General features: G+C 40.6%; 1 protein-coding gene across 4 annotated transcripts in view; it reads right to left on the reverse strand.

Moving 5' to 3' along the window:
• Window positions 1–17,127, reverse strand: part of Cep162 (centrosomal protein 162) — a 65,964-nt gene that overhangs the window by 16,777 nt on the left and 32,060 nt on the right. For 2 of the 4 annotated variants that reach the window (XM_030244438.1, NM_199316.2), the window contains 9 exons: window positions 15,695–15,825; window positions 14,749–14,976; window positions 14,102–14,242; window positions 12,156–12,268; window positions 10,719–10,824; window positions 6,503–6,629; window positions 5,308–5,471; window positions 4,448–4,552; window positions 494–706 (listed from right to left, as the gene is read on the reverse strand). In XM_030244438.1, the coding sequence (XP_030100298.1) occupies window positions 494–706; window positions 4,448–4,552; window positions 5,308–5,471; window positions 6,503–6,629; window positions 10,719–10,824; window positions 12,156–12,268; window positions 14,102–14,242; window positions 14,749–14,976; window positions 15,695–15,825 (1,328 nt within the window). Of the gene's footprint in view, window positions 1–493; window positions 707–4,447; window positions 4,553–5,307; window positions 5,472–6,502; window positions 6,630–10,718; window positions 10,825–12,155; window positions 12,269–14,101; window positions 14,243–14,748; window positions 14,977–15,690; window positions 15,826–17,127 lie in introns of those variants that run through there. The other 2 variants (XM_006511263.3, XM_006511264.1) reach the window with 2 other exon arrangements.

Below are 17,127 nucleotides of genomic sequence, written 5' to 3' on the forward strand. Positions count from 1 at the left end.
TGTCCTGTTTCATCCTTGGTCTGTTTTGGCATTTCAGTTTTGATTCATTTTTCTTCCACAGAAGAATGGAAAAATCTAGAAAGTAAGAATCTCCTAGGCAAAGATGCTCTTTAGTAGCCCCTCCCCCCTCTAAGGTGGGTGCCCCTGCCTTATCTCCTTAGCCACACCATGACTAGATGAACTGTAGTGAGATATGTTAATTACAACAGGGTCTTCTCTCCTTTGCTTCTGAACATATAGCTGAGTATGAAACTACTTTTCCTGACTTATTTTCTTCTGACTCTAATACCAACAGGGGTATCTTGTGCTTGACTAGCCTGTCTGGAACACAAAGGAGTTGATGGTGGAGCTCAAGAAGACCCACCCGATGGACTTAGGCTTCTTTTACATGGAATCACCCTGGTGGGCAAGGATGCTCAGAGCACTTTGCTAAAGTGAGGGCTGGGACCTCCCTGCTCCCATACTCGCTCCATCTCTGCTACCTCACACATACCTTCATTTTCTGAAACTGCTGTTCCATGGTGCGAAGGCTTTTCTTGGCTTCTTCATCTTTGCCCTCCAGATCAGCTTCTAGCTTTTTTATTCTTCTCTCCATAAACTCCACTGTATTTCTATCTACCGAATCACCAGCTGCCGAGGCAGCCAGTATCAAAGCAGGCAAAGAGTTGGGATACCTTCTCTTCAGAATCCCTTCCATTTCTTTAACCTAGGAAAGTGCGTTCAACATACGTAAGCTAACAAACATACATTTAAAGGTAAAGCAGTTTAATAAGCTACACCAGTCATGTTGTTTACAGCTTATTTCCATGCTGAATCAAAGGCACAGGATGCAGTCATTTCAAAAGATTACCTTCTATTTTTTTTATTAGATATTTTCTTTATATACATTTCAAATGCTATCCCGAAAGATCCCTAGAAGATTACCTTCTAATATCTAACCTACTCAGCTCACAGTGGTCAGCTCAGTCATTTGAAGCACATCTTCAGACTCTACTAGTAACTGCAGCTTGGTATTCCAGGTGCCAGTGCCTATGCCTGCTTTAAAATGTATTATGGCCATGGCATCCTATAAACTATACATTAAACCCAGCAGTCTTTGTTTAAACATTTCCCTCACTCATTAACATGCAATAATGCATATCTGATACACAGTATAGCACATGGCTAAGGGCATGCCTGGTTAGACTGTGATCCCCATTAATCTGGAGTACTCGTTCTTCCCACTGGCCCCTTTGTGTGACAGCATTCCTAACACGTATTGGCTGAAAGCGTACAGATCTGCGCAGAGACAGTAATGCATGTCACAGACACAGAGCTTCCTAAGCACCCTGCCAAGGACACTTAATAGTACCCTTTAAAAGAAGTACATGTATGAGTGTTTTCCTGAGTACCACATGCATGCAGGGGCCCACATGGGTCAGAAGAATGTACTGTATCCTCTGAGGCTAGAGTTATAGACTGTTGTGAACTAGCACATGGACGCTGGGAATTGAATCTGGGTCCTTTGCAAAAAGCAGCAGTGCTCTGAACCACAGAGCCATCTCTCCCTTCCCAAAAATGACCTCTTAAAGTCTTCATAAAAGACATAAAAACCAATGACATATTTTAAGACTGTTTTGTAAGAGAGTGTTGTGTCCCAGCACACAGAAACTGCAGCTTGGTATTCTGTGCCTGCTTTAAAATGGCATCATAGCCATGGCATCCTGTAAACTATATATTAAACCCAAGTCTTTGGTCAAATACTTCTCTAGCCCGTGAGCATGCAGTAACACATATCTGAGACACAGTATAGCACAGTGCTTAGGTCATGTGTGATAAGACTGTTCCCCAGTAGAGGACCTGCTCAATCCAAATGTCTGCTTTATGAGTTAAACGAAGATGTCACCAATATTAACTCACAGGATTTGTACAGGGAAGTACAATTTACTTCCATCTTGATAAGCAAGTACCAGCACAGAGTGAACACTGGTAAATGTCGGCTTATCTTACATGTTTGTAGAAAAAGAAAAGACTACCTTTCTTAATTGCTGGAGCTCAAAATCCTGTTTGTAGACAACCCATAGTAGAAATTTCAGAACATACTATCTACAAGGCCAGCACTGAGCATTTCTACTTCTAAAGCTGCCTGCACTCATGGCACACGACCAACTGAGACCTATCAAGGCACACATTACAAATGTATTTCCCTTGGACAATTTTCAGAGGCGTCTCCTCTGCTAATAATATAGTTATATTTGAGTAAATTATTAAGCATGAGAGCAGATATATATATATGTCACATATATTAAAAAGAGAATTAGATTAAAATATTTTAACATATTTTAATGTTAATATGTTAAAACAAATAAATTTATTTTAATGTTAAAATGTCATATCATGAAATAATGCATTTTTGGAGGAAAGTTAAATTCTATTTATACTTTCTTTAATTTTGGGTTAAAATTTTATTCTTTGGTCAATGATACCAATGACTGGTACACAAAGCCAATTTTAAAAAGGTCTCACTGACAAATTATGAAATAGTCCATTAAATAAAAGTATGAATAGAAACAATGTAAAATTTTCCTTATAAAATATATCCAATTAGCTTCATTCTTATGTTCTATTTAGAAAATGCACTTTATTTACACCGAATCTATTTCAGTAACGGCTCCAAAATGATTCTAACTATATTGTGATATACTCTGAGTATATAACATATTTAGGTATAAAATCATTACAAAAGAAATGCTCAAGAGTGCACATGTAGCAAACCTCACTAAAAGTATTTCTAATGAGTAGTTTATGAGGCTAAGACACATAATCAATAAATGTTCAGTGAAAGAACGTTATTTTTATAAAGAGTGTGTTTCTGGCCAACATGGAGCACCACTTGGGGATGAGAGAGAAAGAGAGAGAGAGAGAGAGAGAGAAAGAGAGAGAGAGAGAGAGAGAGAGAGAAAGAGAGACAGAGAGAGAGAAAAAATGAATGTGTACACCTGTGCTTGCAATCAGAAGTCGATGGAGGTCAACCTTGAGTGCTGTTCTCAGGAGTGGTCTTATGAGATGATTTTTATAGGGCTTTTACTAGAGCCAGGCTTTGTGGACTGGGCCTGTTGGCTAGCTGTCCAGTGAACCCCAGGTTTACTTCTGTTTCTACTTCCTCCAGAGTTGGGAGGACAAGCGCATGCTACTATGCCTGACATTTTCTGGAGGTACTAAGGACTGAACTTCACACTCTCATGGCAAGCACTTTGGTGACTGAGCTCTCTCCCCAGCCCATTAGGCACATGGTAAGCATCCCATTTCTTTACTCTCACACATCCACGCTGACATGACCTCTCTTAAAGAGATCATCCAGTGGCTTGCTCCTTTGTCTCTGTCCCCTCACAGTTCTGGACAGCTGCTTCTGCACTTGTCAAGGTAACCATTAAGCCTGAAGACACCGAGTACAATTCTGCACCACACTCACTACAGAGCATCTCTAGCTCTTCAAGTCACCACTGTCCTAGCCTTTTCTTGGCCCTGTAGTGAAATTACTAAGTCATACCTCTTAATACCAGAAAGGTCCTGTGAAAGTAACAAAGTTGAATTTCTACTTAGTTGTCCTCCTTATAAGACCAGCTGTCTCTGTGATGACCTCATAGTCTTAGATCTGTGATGAAATAATAGCTGTCTGTTTAAGAATCAGGAGATTACACAAGTCCTATTCTCTCATCAAAGCTGGAAAATTGTACTTTAATATTTAGCTATAAATATAAATGCTATATAGAATGCTTTAAAAACAGATGGAAAATTGACTGTATTCCTCAAAAACTACTTTAATAAAAAAATTCTTCATTTTAAGATGCTTTGCAGTGAGATTTGCATAGTCTTGCTACACAGACCATGAGATGAATACCTGTGATGTCCAGCATGAGCGAGTGTCTCAGGCTGACAGCCAGGGGACTGGGACACTGGACTGTCTCGGTGCAGAGTGGTTTCTTTGTAATACTGCCTAAGTTAGCAACATTGCCAATTCTAAAATCTTCTTGTACTCCCTTCTCACCTAATTTTTTCTTGGGATGGGGGGAGGGTTGGGTGGAGGAGTTCAGGATATGGACTACTTCTGTTCTTAAAAAAAAGAGAGAAAGAAAGGATTTTGCAATTTTGCCTGAGCTTGTCCTGAATTCCTGGATTTAAGTGATTTTACTGCTCTGGTCTTCCAAATAGCAGGAAATAAACTCAATGCCCAACACTTCCAATTTCTGCTTCCTTCTTTCTAAATGTTTACTAGATGTAGAAGGCAGAGGGATCTCTCATCAATAGGTTTCCATCTTCTGACTGAGAGATTCAGTCTAACATGCTGCAGGTTAAGCCCCTGGGCTATGCAACACACTTTAAGGATTTCATAAATAATTAATCCTGAAACATAGCATTGTATATAGTAAAAGTGCTTCAGTAATTTTTTCACATTTTTAACACTTACCTGCCGCTCCAGATCCTGAATTCTTTTGGCATCAAGAGCTCTTTCCTTTGAGCGCAGCCTCTGCTGAGTAGCTGGGCTCCCAGACTCAGTTTTCAGTTTTTCAATCTGTCCACAAAGGAAGAGTGTGGTGAAGGGTAAGTGTATTTACAACAACAGGAAAGCACCCAAAGTGTGCAGAGGTGGGGTATAATGCTAACTCACTCACTAACTCCATAACAGACACTGACTAAGCTATTCCTTTTCCAAGTGTCTGAGGTACAGCACTGGCTGCAGGAAATGTGGGCAAACAAGAGAAGCTGGGCCGGTGCACTTGTACAAACAGATGGTTGGCAAGCTAACCAAGTAGACCAACAAGGTATTCACCTGACAGAGAGCTAAGCTCTAGCAACGAAACGCTACTTACTGAAGCCAGAGCAGGGTAGGGCTGCGGGAGGAAGTTCCGAGAGGAGAAACTCGAGCTGCGTTTTGATGGAGGAGGACAGTGAGGCTTGTGAAAACTCAAGGGCAAGGCAGCAAGTGGCCCGAGTCTGGAGATGCTGTATCCTAGGGGGTCAACTCACCGCGCGGCTCAGAGGAGGTGCTCAGCAGGCCCCTGTGGGTCAGGCTGTGACAAGTAGCTGGCACTTATCTACAATCTACCTAAAAAGCCAAGTCACCTAAAGTCACACCAAAACCCAAACTAGCTATAAATCCAGACCTACAGAGCCAGGGTTGGAGCCAAGGACACAGCACAACGGCAGAGCAAGTGCACGGCCCTGGGTTCATCTCCAGAACAGGAGACAAGCACACGGCAGTGAGGGAGCCATGACAGGAAGGCCCACGAGTGTCACCACAGCAAGTTGGCTCCTGTGCAAACGCACCTCTAATCTCAGCTTCTCAGTCTCTTCATTGGCCTCTCGGAGGCGAGCTGCGTCTCTATCCAGAAGCTCCTGGTTTTCAGCGTACCACTGTAGTCGCTTTTGTAGACGACTCACTTCTTGTTTATGTGTTTCTTCTAAAATCTTTATTTCATATAATTTTTCACCTACATGATAAAATGGCTCAATAACCCGATTGTAAGTTTTCAAAATATGGTAATGACAAAATTGTACTTATTATAAATAAAAATGTCTACCTAGTAAAAGCATATGAAGAAACAAAAGGCAAAAGCAAATGATGTACAAATCAGTGTCTAGTTGAGTCTTTTACTAATGGAGCCAAGAGAATGTGTTAATTAAATAATCCAAACCTAGTTCATAGCAAGGATGGCTATCTTGAAATGTGTGACTGTTTTCCACTGACATATAATAAGGATTGTCTACAGTTACAAATAAAAATGTAATATTATAGCTAACACAAATTTACATGAAAAAGGTTTTTGAACTTTCAAAATTAATTCTTGGAAATAGCTTTTCTCTTCTGCTTTAGAGATCAGACAGGAACATCATATTCTCATAAGCACTCAAGAACGGGCTCTTTGTATAGTCTTTACACTGAAGCTGAAGGTACTGTAGATAGAAGACGAACTGGTGTAAACCTCTTGACCTTTCCAGCCTGTGCTCTGCTGCCCCATCACCTACCCAGCCATGGGCTATAGGCACACTGAGCCTCCCTCTGTCCTACTTCCAAATCTCACTGTCAGGGCGGGCTCCAAAGACAACATTCTTCTCCCAAACGCCCCCTCCTCCCCGGTCCCATTAATCTGTTCATTCTTCTCCTTCTCCTGGAATTTCTCCTGGTGGGTGCTATGCCATGTGTCCTTTTATTTCCTAGAAAATACTGCACAGTTGTCTGTCCATGTAGCAAATACTTCAGAGCACGTTTTAGTCCTGCCTTCAGGAAGCCTCAGTCAGGCTACGACCACAGGCTTCTAAACAATTCAAAACAAAGCTATACATTCAATTAATGTATGATTCTTGTTAAAAATAAGAACTGTAAATCATCTTAAGTTTAAAAATGTTTTAAAGACTACAAGCTATGTTCAGGGTAAGTATTTTAATGATACAATCTGGTTTCTATTACTTGTACTCATGCTTAAAACAACCAGAGAACACAGGCAGTCTTGGCCGTGCTCACCTGTGGCATAGGCGATTTGATCTTTGGCTTGGTCCCTCTCTCTCTTAACTTTTTCCAAGTCTACCTCCAGAGCTTGTTTGTCTTGCTTCAGTCTTTTGATGTCTTCCATGAGGTGGTTTTTTTCTTTCTTGATAGTTAAAGAAATACAAAAGCAGGTTACTTCCAAACCAACAAAGAAGTCATGGGATATTTTCTCCTTCACTCAACGCATCTGAAATACTGCTGTGAATGTTTCCTAAATTTCAGGTCATATTTTAATCTAAAAGGGACAGAAGGTGCTCTACCCCGGACCACCAGTAACTTCCCACAGCCTGTAGTGTTGGGTCCAGTCTTCCCAGCATTCCACTGGAGACACCACTCTATTATCCTCATCTATCAGTGTTCTTTTTCAAAGCACACTGATGGTCAGTAACCCCTCCCCTGACTGCTGCAAGAACCTCACATCTATGTAGGCACCTCCCCCACCTCAGCCTCTCCAGCCTGTTCTTACGCGGCTATCAGGACTAGTTGTACTCTTCAAGACGAACCCTCAGGTGGTTCTCCTCAGCCACAAACAAATCTTTAACCACAACTCTCAGAGCCAGACAACTCAGCCGTGACTATGGCTGAGCACACCATTAGAAATCTCCTGTTCCCTCTAGCCATGGATGCCTGCTTGCTGTTGTCTGAATAACCCCTACCCAGTGAGCATTCCTACCTCAAGAGTCTGTACTCCTTATTCTTCTGCTAGGCAGCCTGTCCCTTCATGTCATGGAAGTCCTTGCCTGGTCACTTTCTCTGAAAGCGAGCTTTCCCTCCCCTCCAGCACAGCTGTATTTTCTTTTCAGCACTCGATACCTGACCTATTACCTAGTCACCTAAAAGCAGAATTTTACTTTTATTTTTTGATGATGATAATTATTACTTTAAAGACAGGTTCTCGCTATGTAAGCCTGGCTGGCATAGAACTCACTAGGTAGAATAGGTTGGACTCCAACTCACAGAGATCAACTTACATATGCCTCCCAGGTGCTGGGATTAAAGTTGTATGCCACCATGGCTGGCTTATTTTGATAACTCTTGTATCATAATTACACAAAGGGGTAGGACATGAAAATAAAGGTTAAGGGGCTGAATAAATGGCTCAGTGGTTGAGAGTACTTGCTGCTCTTCCAGAGGACCCAGGTTTGACTCCTAGCACTCACAACTCACATCTATAACTCCAGCTCCAGGGGATCCGATGCCTTCTGCCTTCCACAGGCACCAGGCATGTGTGTGGTACATAGACACATGCAGACAAACACTCATGCACATATGAATAGTTTAAAAAACGAAATGAATCCCCAAATATCTTGTACTCCACAATTCTGTCAATACTTGAGCTATGTCCACTCCTTTGGTTTACAAAATTCATAACCTTCTGCGAGCAGAAAGTGGTCTCAACAAACTGAACCATCTCTTTAGCCCCTTAACCTTTATTTTAATGTTCAACCCTTTTATGTAATTATAATACAAGAGTTATCAAAATCAGCCAGGCATGGTGGCATATGGCTTTAATCCCAGAGTTCAGTTCATAGCAAGAAGGTATTACTGGGAATCCCTTCTAGGCCCACACCTCTTGCACCGCTCTCTGTTTTATACAGCACTGATCTGTGTACTGACTCTTCTCACTACTTACAGTATAAGCACATGGCGATCACTCTTGCTCTCTGTACGTATAATATTTTTGTGTACTATGTAAAGGTTATCCATGTGTTATTCAAATGGTGATTTCCTTGTCCTCACATCTTGTTTCACTATAGACATGGCATGGTAATGCTTATGACAAGAATCTCCTATCTCAAGTTTGTGTAAACAATTCTTGCCATTTATTCTCTGCCTTGCCAATAAAAGCTGATCACCCAATGGCTGGGCAGAAGACAGAATAAGGCAGGACTTCTGCCAGCCAGCGGAAGGAAAGAGAGAGGAAGAGAGGTGCATATTAAACAACAAGGAGGAACAAAAGGTGTTCCTAAGAGCTCAGCTTAAGTATGGGAGGCTCTATATGCAAGTATTATGGGGATTTTGGCTGGGAGCTAGTCACATCAGCTTAGGGGATTAAGATAGATCAACCGACTGCCCAGGCAGGTACTGAGGTGAAGCTTGAAAGTAAACCTTGGTCTCTGTGTCATTATTGGAGAACTGGCTAGGATAAAGAAAACAGCTGCCACATTAATTTAGTACATACATTTACATTAAAATTAACATTTACAACTCTCGCTCTCCCTCTCTCTACACACACACACACACACACACACACACACCCTAAAATTGCTGAAGAAGGACTTGGACTCAGTAATAGAACTACAACTTCTCACAAATGCTGTATTATACTATCTTATGATTTAAAGTTAAGTCTCACAAAAGAAAATAAATATATCCATAAAACATCATGTAATGGGACTTTCCAGATATCTTAGACTCATTTCATTAAACAATGTGTGATCTCTGGTCCATGGATGTCTTTTCAGTGGGATCATGAGCCTCAACATCCCAGTATCTTTCTGCAAATACCTTTTGTTTAACTACTTTGACTGAGACATGCTGTCTAGTGGTCTCTACTTCACTACAATTATTTCAGAATTTGAAGTATCACCGAATTCAGTCTCGCATTCAGTGGTTACATGGATGTCCATTCTTGGTGTGCATAGATGCAGGGACAGAGATCACTGCACATCCGCATGGTGTGTGAGGCATGGTACATGAGGGGGTTCTGCCCAGAAAACAGGACTTTCCCTCCCTTGTGAGTCACTGGGCACACAATGAAAACTTTTAACTTCTAAGAAAAGAGATAGACACTAGAAAATGGGAAGACACACCCATGGGTTGGTAGAATTAATATTTTGAAAATGGCCATTTTACCAAAGCTATTTACAGATGCAATGGGGTCCCACTCAAAATCTCCATGTCAATCTTTATGAAAATAGAAAAAAAAGTCCTAAAACTCATATGGAACCACAAATGATCCCAGACAGCGAAAGCAATTCTGTGCAAAAATAGCAATGCTGAAGGAAATACCTCTCCAGATTTCAAAACATACACAGAGCTATGGTGATGGAAACAGAACATTACTGGCACAAAGGCAGGCAGGTAGACCAGTGGCTCAAAATACAAGATCCAAATGTGAATACAGCTAATTAGGGCCTTCTAGTAATTGACAAAGATGTCAGAACACACACTATAGAAAGCCTTTTCAACAAATGAAACTGGGAAAACTGGATGTTCACATATAGAAGAATGAAAATAGACCCCTATCAACTGCCCTGTAAAAACTTAGGTTCAAATGGATCAAAGACTTCAATGAGAAACCCGAAACACTGAAACTGCTTGAGGAAAACACAGGCAATGTCCTTCTAGAAACAGATACAGGAAAGGACTGTATGGTCCAGGAACTGAAACCACCAATTGACAGATGGGTCCTCGCCTTTATCCTGGGTATCTAGGATACAAATATCTGTAATATGTAGTCTGCCATCTAGATGTGCACTGAGTGATGGGAGACAGGTAAAACGTTACTAACTTTAAAAGCTAACGGTTACCTCCATAGTGTTTTCCTATGATAGCATACAGGTATGTATTACAACTTGTTTTAAAAAAATGTTTATCCCAGCCGGGCAGTGGTAATCCCAGCACTTGGGAGGCAGAAGCAGGCGGATTTCTGAGTTCCAGGTCAGCCTGGTCTAAAAAGTGAGTTCCAGGACAGCTAGGACTGCACAGAGAAACCCTGTCTCGGAAAAAAAAAAAGTTTATTATTTTTAATTGTGCTAAGCATGAGTGCTTTTCCGTGTGTGTGTGTGTGTGTGTGTGTGTGTGTGTGTGTGTGTGTGTGCATGCGCGTGCACTTGTAAGCAAGCCCAAAAGTAGTAAATGCTCCTTACCAACAGCTGGGCCATCTTTTCAGCCCTGAAGCTTATTTGAAATAAAGTGTATGTGTGCCCCAATGCAGTGCCTCTAATGTGGCTCTGTATGATAAGTGCCTGAGGAGAGGTTGTACTGTAGAACAGAGTCCATTTAAACCAGTTTCCAATATTTCCTGCGTATCAAAGTCACAGGAATACCTAATACTAATCTTAGATACTTTTTAATTTTCAAATATATTTTATTTACATATTTGTTACAGATTTTTTTTTACACATTCTGAAATTTCTATGATAACTTCACTAATAACCAAAATAGTTAAAATCCTTTTTCAACTTACCTGTGCCGCCCGTAATTCTGCTAGAAGATCTGTAAAACTCTGGTTTTTTGTGGGTTCTGTATTTTCAACTGCTTGAGACAGAAAATGATTTTTGTGCATCTGTTCTCTGATTAAAAAAAATATTTTTTCTTAAAAAAAAACCAAGGTACCTCTTTTATTTAATACAACATACTGTTAATGAACTCAAATGACATGGATCTCTAGAAATGTTAAAGGGAAGGTAGTGGGAAATGCTGGTACTTTTCACTTTACAAGAACAAAAATCATTCCATTTTGGTTTAATTGAAATTTAAAACCATTGCTTCTAACTCTCAGAGAAATGAAGTGTCTCAGAAAATGTGCTGATTTTCTGGAGCTTTCTGTGCATTCCTGGTCTCACTGTTGCTGCCTATCTTCTGACAAACACAAACTCCAAGGTTATACACAGAAACAAATAAAACCAAAACCTAGCTGGACCTCAGATTAAATTCTTAGACACTCAAGAAATCTATATAAGATAACATAGCCTTAATGTTCTAAATAAATCATCTAAATAGATTATTTGATCGTGGAAGTTCATTTAGTTTGGGATTCTGGAGTCCCTTCTAGAAGGCAGGTGGTAAAGATATTTCTTTATCTAGTGTCTAGCACAGTCACATGGAGTTCAAGCTGCTCTCTAAACTGCTGTGCGGCTGAGGATGGCGTCCGGGGAGCTGTGAGTACAGGTGTGTGTCATCAGGCATGGCTGCTGCATGGATGACACTGAGGACTGAACCAGGACTTGCTAAAATCTCCAGTTCAGGTAGGATCTTTGCAGAGATCCTTATGAGGAACATTTGGAAAGAAGATGGAAGTATTTTCAAGAATCAAATCAGCACACCTGCAGGTGCGTTCCCACCAAGGCTGGCCTAGCCACTGCTCAGCTGGGCGAAAGCTGTGGAGCAACTGTCTACTCTTCAGAGCTCCCCGGTGGCACCAGAGTGAAGTTAGGCTCTGTGAGATCATACCCTTTATATCCTCTCCTTCCTCCTTTTCTTCTATTTTTCTACAATTATTGTTTATTTTTCTCTTTCCAGAATTACCCTAATGTTATTCTGTTTCTACATAACCTAAGGCCAAGGTGAAGCTGTGGTTCTTATTTTTAACTTCTGAATTGTTAGTCAAATCACTGCTTGGGGAATAATTAAGCATGTTAGGCTTATCTATGGACAAAGGCAAATGCTCTATTTTCAGTTTCTTAAAAGCAATGTCAAACTCACATGTGGATATACTAGCTATCAATTAGTAAAAGAAAAAATCATCTCAATATATAATGTGAGTTATGAGACTGGAAGTCAGTATCCAAATGAAAAAAGATAGATGCACTAGTGCCATTTTCAAGAAAACCCCACATTATTAATATACCATGCTTAGAAATCATTAAGTACATGTAAAGATAAAAACTTCAAAAGAACTTACTTTAAAGAGGCCAACTCACTAAATAAATTCTGATTTTCTTTAAACATTCGCTCTTCATTTTTCTTATTTTGTTCCTGAAGATCTTTTACTTGATTATACAACCTTTCATTTTCCTTTTTAAAAAACAGAAAAATGGATTTTAGTTAAGTATAACATAAAATGAAATGTTAATAGAAAAATCACTTAAGTGATCTTTAAAATTTCCTGTTTTTAATTTTATAAATTTAAAATCTTTTTCATACATCTATTATCTTAGACAGCAACTTAACTAGACACAACTCTTTTGGAAATGCCAAAAATGTTTACTTGAAAAAAAAAAAGTTGGAACAAAACACCCATGGAAGGAGTTACAGAGACAAAGTTTGGAGCTGAAACGAAAGGATGGACCATCTAGAGACTGCCATACCTGGGGATCCATCCCATAATCAGCCTCCAAACGCTAACACCATTGCATACACTAGCAAGATTTTGCTGAAAGGACCCAGATATAGCTGTCTCTTGTGAGACTATGCTGGGGCCTAGCAAACACAGAAGTGGATGCTCACAGTCAGCTATTGGATGGAGCACAGGGCCCCCAATGGAGGAGCTAGAGAAATTACCCAAGGAGCTAAAGGGATCTGCAACCCTATAGGTGGAACAACAATATGAACTAACCAGTACCCCGGAGCTCATGTCTCTAGCTGCATAAGTAGCAGAAGATGGCCTAGTCGGCCATCAGTGGAAAGAGAGGCGCCTTTGTCTTGCAAACTTTATATGCCTCAGTACAGGGCCAAGAAGTGGGAGTGGGTGGGTAGGGGATTGGGGGGAGGAGGGTATGGGGGACTTTTGGGATAGCATTGGAAATGTAAATGAAGAAAATACCTAATTAAAAAAACATAAAAAAAAAGTTACAGAATTTCCCTAAACTGAAGGGTCTAGTGGTTAAGGAGTGTAGTAAACTGCACTTCCTCAGGGTAAATGTATAAAGAAGAGTGGAGATGGAGTCACCACATCCTATCACCGATGTGCTGAGCGAAGGGTGAGAAAGCCCAGGGGGACTACAGACTCGATACTAGTTTGGGTCAGAGGGGCTTCTAACAGTGAGGTAATTAGATATGGAACAGATGGATCTATGATTAGATTTACTGACCTCACTTTACATTGAGAATTTGTTGAAAATTAGGAGCTTTTGAGGAGGTAGCAAAAACTCCGGATCACCTCAGCATGTGTGGACCATCGCCCAGCAGAAGGCACGTCAACACAACTTACGTATGTCTTCTGAGGCGACAGCAGACATACTTATGGGTGTATGAAATCTTAAAGTCCCTCTCTGTATGGCAAGATGAGACAGGGCATAAAGAACCTGAGTGGCTCTCACTACACTGGGGCAGCAGTGTGTGCTGGCAAAACACTCAGAGCAACTTATGTGACAATGCTTTCGCCAAATCCTCTCTGGGGGATAAAATACAGCTCAGAACTTAGGTTGCAGTTGTAAAAGACACTGCAATGAGGTGGAGGACACGAGAGGAGAAACAGGACAGAAAGGGAGGCAGAAGAGGAAGGTAAGTCTTAATTAAACCTGTCCAGGTTTTCGCTCCTCAGAGAGACTGAAGGATGATAGGATTGCACATGGTTTCACAGCAGACATTAGTTAATATTGAAAACTAGGTTTCTAATTAAATCAGAAATGATGCGCTTAGGTACTTTAATCTGGCTAATAAACGTTCATGACAACAGACAGTGCATGTCTATCCCTAGGACTTGGGAGGTGGATCGCAACCTTGAGGTCCTCCTGGAAAGTAAGTGAGTCCCAGGGCCCAGGAGGGAAGTGGGGGTTGGGGGGGGGGGTTGGAGAAAAGGTGTGTGTGGAGGAAGCCACTAGTCAAATTATTACCTTACTTATATCTGAATGCTACATGACCACAGCAGTATTTTAATATGCCTTATTTTTATAATTATTACTACACCTGCTGGTAGCCTTGAAGAAGTGTCTCTTGCTCTTGTATCTCTTTTTGAATTTGTTTCAGTTTCTCTCCAGTGAGGGGGTCAGATGTTTCTCCAAATTGTAGCCACCTCTGTTTTCTGCTTGTTTCTTCAAAGCTACTTAACTTTAAGAAAATGGAGGAATTGTTTTATTCACAGAGTAAAATGAAGTGAGGAAGATAAAGGGGTTGTTAGACACAAAGCATCTCCCTTGGTGACCATACTGGGAAGTGCTATGACCACGGTCAAGTCAGCACAGGGATTTTCTGGGGAGAGAAGAGACTCAGAAACTAATGGCAACACACTGATTCTACACCATCTCATGCTGTTTTTGCTAAAACTCTCACTTCTCTGAAGGCCATAATGAACTCCTTGATGTGTTTTTAAAAGGGCAGCTGATACAGGAAAATCATCCAAATGGGCCAGTTTCCCTTTTCCTCTTTCCAGTTCACTCTTTTGTAAGGAGAGAACCAAGAATGAAGTCTGCATTTTATGTGGCAATTACATCATCAACAGCTCCAGGCACCAAGGATGACAAGGAATTTAGTAGGAAGCATAGGGTTTTTGTTTTGTTTTGTTTGTTTTTAAATAAATAAAAAGGAAAATCAGAAGAGAGCGGTGTGTTTGTTACCTTGGCCTGGAGAATGTAGTTCTCTTGGTTCAGTCTGAAGAGCTCTCTCTCCTGTTGCCTCTTGAGGCTTTCCACTGTGTTCTCCAGTTCCTTCTCCTTCTCACAGAATGTCATTTTCATTTGCTCCATCAGTGCTTGTGCACCCGTCCATTTTTCCTCCGCATCCTGAGCTCTTTTCAACATTAGTAACTCTTTCTCTCTGTTCCCACCGTAGGATCCCAAAGGCTCCTTTCAAAAAAGAAGCATTGCCTCATTATACTAGCTGAACCTTTAAGACTAGAACACAAACAGAAAAATAAAGACTGGAAGCGACATGGTTAACAATGTTCCACTATATAGCTGTCTCTTGTGAGACTATGCCAGGGCCTGGCAAATACAGAAGTGGATGCTCACAGTCAGCTAATGGATGGATCACAGGGCCCCCAATGGAGGAGCTAGAGAAAGTAACCAAGGAGCTAAAGGGATCTGCAACCCTATAGGTGGGACAACAATATGAACTAACCAGTACCCCCAGAGCTCGTGTGTCTAGCTGCATATGTAGCAGAAGATGGCCTAGTTGGATGTCATTGGGAAGAGAGGCCCCTTGGTCTTGTAAACTTTATATGCCCCAGTACAGGGGAACACCAGGGCCAAGAAATGGGAGTGGGTGGGTAGGGAAGCAGGGCAGGGGGAGGGTATAGGGGACTTTTGGGATAGCATTTGAAATGTAAATGAAGAAAATATCTAATACAAGAAATTTGAAAAAAAGAAAAAAAAGTTCCACTACAAAGAAACTGTAAGAGCAATGCGAACACAGAAATTTCATATTTTATTTGTATATATTAATCAATTTCAATTGTGATATTTTCTTATATACAGTGTACAATTAACACATACTTTATAATCTAGACTTAAAATAATTTTAAGATATAAAATTAAAAATACTAAGATGAACTTCAATACCTACAGTCTGTAACTGAACAAAGGAATCATCTGAGGGGTCTTCAGGTCTCTTGGGTGTAGCTGGGCTACCTTCACGGTGAGGGGATGGTTTATTCGAAGCTGCAGGCTTGATGAGTTTTGTTCCAGATAGTATTTCTAAATATTGCAGAATATTTAGAACAGAACAACAGAACAACAGAAGAAAACATTACAAACACAAGACTGGAGGTGCATCTGGCAATGATGGACAGTAAGCCCGAGGACAGGCAAGGGAAGGTAAATGACCACACTGCCACAGTCCTTACACTATGGTCACTGCATCCCCACAAGTCACCCACAGTCAACATCTACTTTTGACCCAAGACACTTGAAATGACAGATGGAGCTAAATGAATGTGAGGAGACTGTGAAGCAGGGTGACTTTAAGGCTTTATCACCTTTGAACAAATTATTCTTTAAGATGGTTACAGTAAGGATATCCTTATGATGAATCAGAAAGAGCAAAGCTGGTAATCATCAGCAGTTTTAGTTGAGAGTCACTGTTACTTGAGCACTATTTTGATACTCGATGTGTGATGGTATTACACCATCAATGGAACAATTTAGAGACCACCATAACAGCTGACCTAGGTCTGAATTCAAAGGTTAATAGTACTGCTGTAATTCAAGAGCATCATTTAACAAATTAGAAAAGAATGTGACAAACCTATATTTTGGCCAGATTTTCTGATTTCACAGTAACTTCTAAATCTCCAAAGGTAGAGATAATTGTGAGGCTGGCACACCATTCAGTTAGTAATAAGGACTGTAGAGGAGATACCTCGCTGGGTCTTAAAGCCCACATTCAAATGCGACCAGGTCTGATCATTCAATAAGCATTATCCAGTTGCCTTAAAGGTAAAAGTCACTTCACATTTTGTATGTTTGTAGCAATTTCCTCAAGATCCAACTGTTTAAGAATAGTGTTTTTTAAATTAAAAATATCACCATGTATTTGAAAATATAGAAAAGCTAAAAGAAGAAGTAATTCAATACTTGCTCACAGAAAGATTTCATCTTTCTATTTTTTTGGGAGGGGCATATAAAGGTTTTCCTTATGGTCATTATTACATTCAGTGTGCTTCACATGTTTCTAAAAAAGTGACTGGCAATACCTAACACTGACAAGAAGCCAGGAAACACCAATTCGGCTTTAGCAATCTCTAACAGTGGTTCTCAATCTGTCCTTGTAATCCAAGGACACTGCCTTCCCTCTAACAGATATCTAGCTCTGTCATGAGCAGAGAGGTGTGCTTAGCTCAACATAACTGGCTTCTTAAACCATATGCAAGTTGTGGTGGCCACAGCTCTAGTCAAAAGATGGAAGCAAAAGGCTCCAGGTAAGTGTTCCAGGGAAGAAATCCTACTGAAAACACTGAGGATCTGGCTGCTCTACTGTCATTTCATGGACAGAATGTG

The sequence above is a fragment of the Mus musculus genome, chromosome 9 (assembly GCF_000001635.26).
Source record: "Mus musculus strain C57BL/6J chromosome 9, GRCm38.p6 C57BL/6J".
Classification (NCBI taxonomy): domain Eukaryota; kingdom Metazoa; phylum Chordata; class Mammalia; order Rodentia; family Muridae; genus Mus; species Mus musculus.